At 16.8% G+C, this 3,697-nt stretch overlaps 1 protein-coding gene across 1 annotated transcript; it reads left to right on the forward strand.

Moving 5' to 3' along the window:
• Positions 1 to 1,211: 1,211 nt before the first annotated feature.
• Positions 1,212 to 3,697, forward strand: PRELSG_0605000 (endomembrane protein 70, putative; the record flags this gene model as incomplete). Its single annotated transcript, XM_028675500.1, has 7 exons — positions 1,212 to 1,304; positions 1,462 to 1,845; positions 1,976 to 2,082; positions 2,174 to 3,052; positions 3,141 to 3,208; positions 3,284 to 3,365; positions 3,454 to 3,697. The coding sequence occupies 7 exons, from the start codon at positions 1,212 to 1,214 to the stop codon at positions 3,695 to 3,697; spliced, it is 1,857 nt and encodes a 618-aa protein (XP_028532083.1).

Genomic DNA, 3,697 nt, shown 5'->3' on the forward strand with positions numbered 1-3,697 from the left:
TTTCACTCACATCTTAAAAATAAGAAAATAAAAGAAATAACTTCTTGTGTTTAACTAATAAATTTATAATTTCTAATGTTATTAAATATTAATAATTTTTAATATTATCATAATGATTTATAAATGTATCATTGATTTTAGTTATAAAACAAGAAAATTTTCTTTTTAATAAAAATATTAGTCAAAAAAAAAAATTTATTATAAAGATCATCTTAATACTTTTAATAGACATTTTAAATAATTCATATAATTTAAATTTTATAAAATATATACATATATATATATATTTTATTATTAGGTACTATTCCTTAATATAATTTTTTGGCATTTACTATTTTCATTATAAATAATATATTTTATATTAATAAATATTATTTATTTTAAAATAATTTTCCAAGTTTTTTTATAAATTAATTAAAAGATAAATTAATTTTTATAACATTTTTATATTTACATAAAAAAAAAAAAAAAGATAACATAATATAAAAACCAATAAAATATATTAGTATAATTTTAATAAATATACATAATATTGTAATTTTTATTTTATTTAATATATTCAATAGTAATATATATATATATATATATATATATATATATATATATAATATAATAAAAAAAGAAAATACACAAAATTTAAAAAAAAGAAAATATTTTTTATGTTTTAAAGAAATATATTATTAGTTTAAATTGAATTATTTTTCTTTTTTTAATAATTAAAACATTATATTCTAAAAAAAAAGATTAGAATACTTTTAACTTTTATTCTAAATTAATTTATAAAGTATATGTAACTATTATATTTCCCGATTTTTTCTTAATACTTTATTTTATTTTTTTTTTTTTTCAAAGAAAAAATTATGAAAGTTTCAAAAACATAAAAAATAAATAATAAAAAGAATATAAATTTTAATTTATTACATTTTTTTTTTTATATATTTTATTTTTTCTTATTTTTTTTTATTAATTTTTTATATTTTATTTTATTTTACTTCATTATTTTTATATTTAGAGTATTTTACTTCAAATTATTTTATTTTTATATATTTTTTCTTGTTAACTTGTTTTAGTTATATAATACTTGAAATTATTATATGTTATTACTTTATGCAAGTTTCTATATATATAAGCATTAATATATTTTATTAAGTTTTAATTATTTATTCAGCATTGAATAAACATGTTTATAATTTTAAAAATAGCTTAGTAAAATGGCTTATAAATTTGTTATATTAAATTTATTTTTATTTTTTTTATACTTTATTAAAAATGTTGAGACATATTTACCTGGAATGAATCCAACAGTATTAATATAAATTTTATTCATTTATATTTTTTTTTTTTTTTCTTCTCAAGTTTTGTTTATTCTTCTATTTGATACTCTATATGCTTATTTATTATTATTATTATTATTTTACCTTATTTTATTTTATTTCTTTTTTTTTTTTTTTTTTGGATCAGACATATAAAGAGGGAGATAAGGTTGTAATTAAAGTAAAAAATTTGGCTAGTAAAAGAGCTGTTACAACGTTAGACTATTTTTCATTTCCATTATGTTCATTTGAAAGTCAAAGTATAAATGATGAAAAAGCTCCAAATATTTTTAAAATTTTACTTGGAGATATATTACATACTACTAGTATAGAAACAACATTTCTTAAGGATAAAAAATGTACATTTTATTGTAAAATTTTTATTGATGATAATGTATATGAAAAATATAAGTATTTAATATTATACAATTATAATATAATATATTTAGTTGATAATATTGAAATATTTATACCTGATCCTAAAAGAAAAGGATTTTACTATACAGGAATACCAATTGGATATGTTGATGATGTATGCTAAAAAAAAAACTTTTAAAAATACAATTAAGCCTTTTTTATATATAAGATGAAATTTTTTTTTATCTATTACTCTTTTAATGAAAAATTTATTATTTTATTTTTTTTTTTTTTTTATTGTCTAGATGAATTATTACTTATATACTCATTATAAAATTACAATATTATATAATACAAGCAATGGAAATTCAGATAAAAATTATATTGTTGGTTTTGAAGTAGAGCCAAAAAGGTAAAAAAAAAAAAATTTTTAAAAGAAATATACAGTAATATATATATATAATTATAAATTTTTGCATTAAAACATTTTTATATTTTTTTAGTATTGATTTTGAAAAGAATGACGATTGTGTTGAGAATGAAACTAATATGATAATGGAAAAGAAAAAATATGTAACTTTTAAATATGATATAAGATATGTAAAAAGTGATAACTCTTATCAACATAGATCAGAGCATTATTATAGAAATTTAAATGATCAAAGTATGATACACTGGTTTTCTATTATTAATAGTATAATTTTAGTTATACTATTGTCATTTTTAATAAGTACTATATTAATTAAAGCTTTACATAAGGATATAAATAAATATAATAGAATTAATACAAACATATTTGAGACTGATGATATTGATGATAGAGGATGGAAATTAGTGCATGGTGATGTGTTTAGAAAACCTAGAAATTCCACCTTTTTTTCAGCTTTTATAGGAGTAGGAATACAAATAATTTTTATGATTATTGTGTGTGCATTAATATTATTAATTGGTGTTTATAAATATAAGCAAAGATATAGATATATACAAATTATGTTTTTTATCTGGATATTTATAAGCAGTGTATCTGGTTATGCTTCTTCCAGATTATATAAACTTTTTAAAAGTAAGCATGTAAAATTAACTATTTTCAGAACTTCTCTCATTTATCCGTTTATAGTTTTTCTCATTTTCTTTCTTATAAATATGGTTCTACATTATGAACATTCTAATACCGCTATCTCTTTTTCATCTTTAACATTTATATGTGCTCTTTGGTTTGGTATATCTGTACCTCTTATTTGTATTGGATCATACATTGGAAATAAAAAAAAACCAATAGAATTACCTGTTCGTGTTAATAATATTCCTAGACATATTCCTAAACAACCATTTTTAAATTCCTTTTTTTTATCATCCTTCCTAGTTGGTTTAATACTTTTTGCGTAATTAAAAAAATATATAAACATATATATTACACTATATTCATAAACATAAATATATATATATATATATATATTTTCCTTTTTTCAGAACAATGTACACAGAACTATTTTTCTTATTCACATCATTATGGAAAAGTAATATGTATTATTTATTTGGTATGTTAAATATTATAAGAAAGATTTAAAATATAATAAAATATATATATACATTTATATTTTTCTTTTTTATAGGTTTTTTATTTTTGGTTATATTCTTATTAGGCTTATTAAGTGCCCAATTATCAATAGCCTTAATTTATTATACATTATCTTGGTAAATATTATTTTTTTTTTTTTTACATTTTCATTTTTATTACTTGTATTTAAATATATCTTCATATAATTTTTTTTTTTTTTTTAAGTGAGGATTATAATTGGTGGTGGAAATCATTTTTTGCTCCTGGATCTTCTGGAATATTTCTTTTCCTTTATTCAATTTATTATTACTTTTTTAAATTAAACATTTCTACTTTTGCAGAAACCTTTATTTATTTTGCTTATTCCTTTATAATGTCTTATACCTGTTTTATTTATACGGGAACAGTAGGATTTTTGGCTTCTTTTATTTTTCTAAAAAAAATATATTCATCTATCAAAGTTGATTAA

The sequence above is a fragment of the Plasmodium relictum genome (assembly GCF_900005765.1).
Source record: "Plasmodium relictum strain SGS1 genome assembly, chromosome: 6".
NCBI classification, from domain to species: Eukaryota; Apicomplexa; class Aconoidasida; order Haemosporida; family Plasmodiidae; genus Plasmodium; species Plasmodium relictum.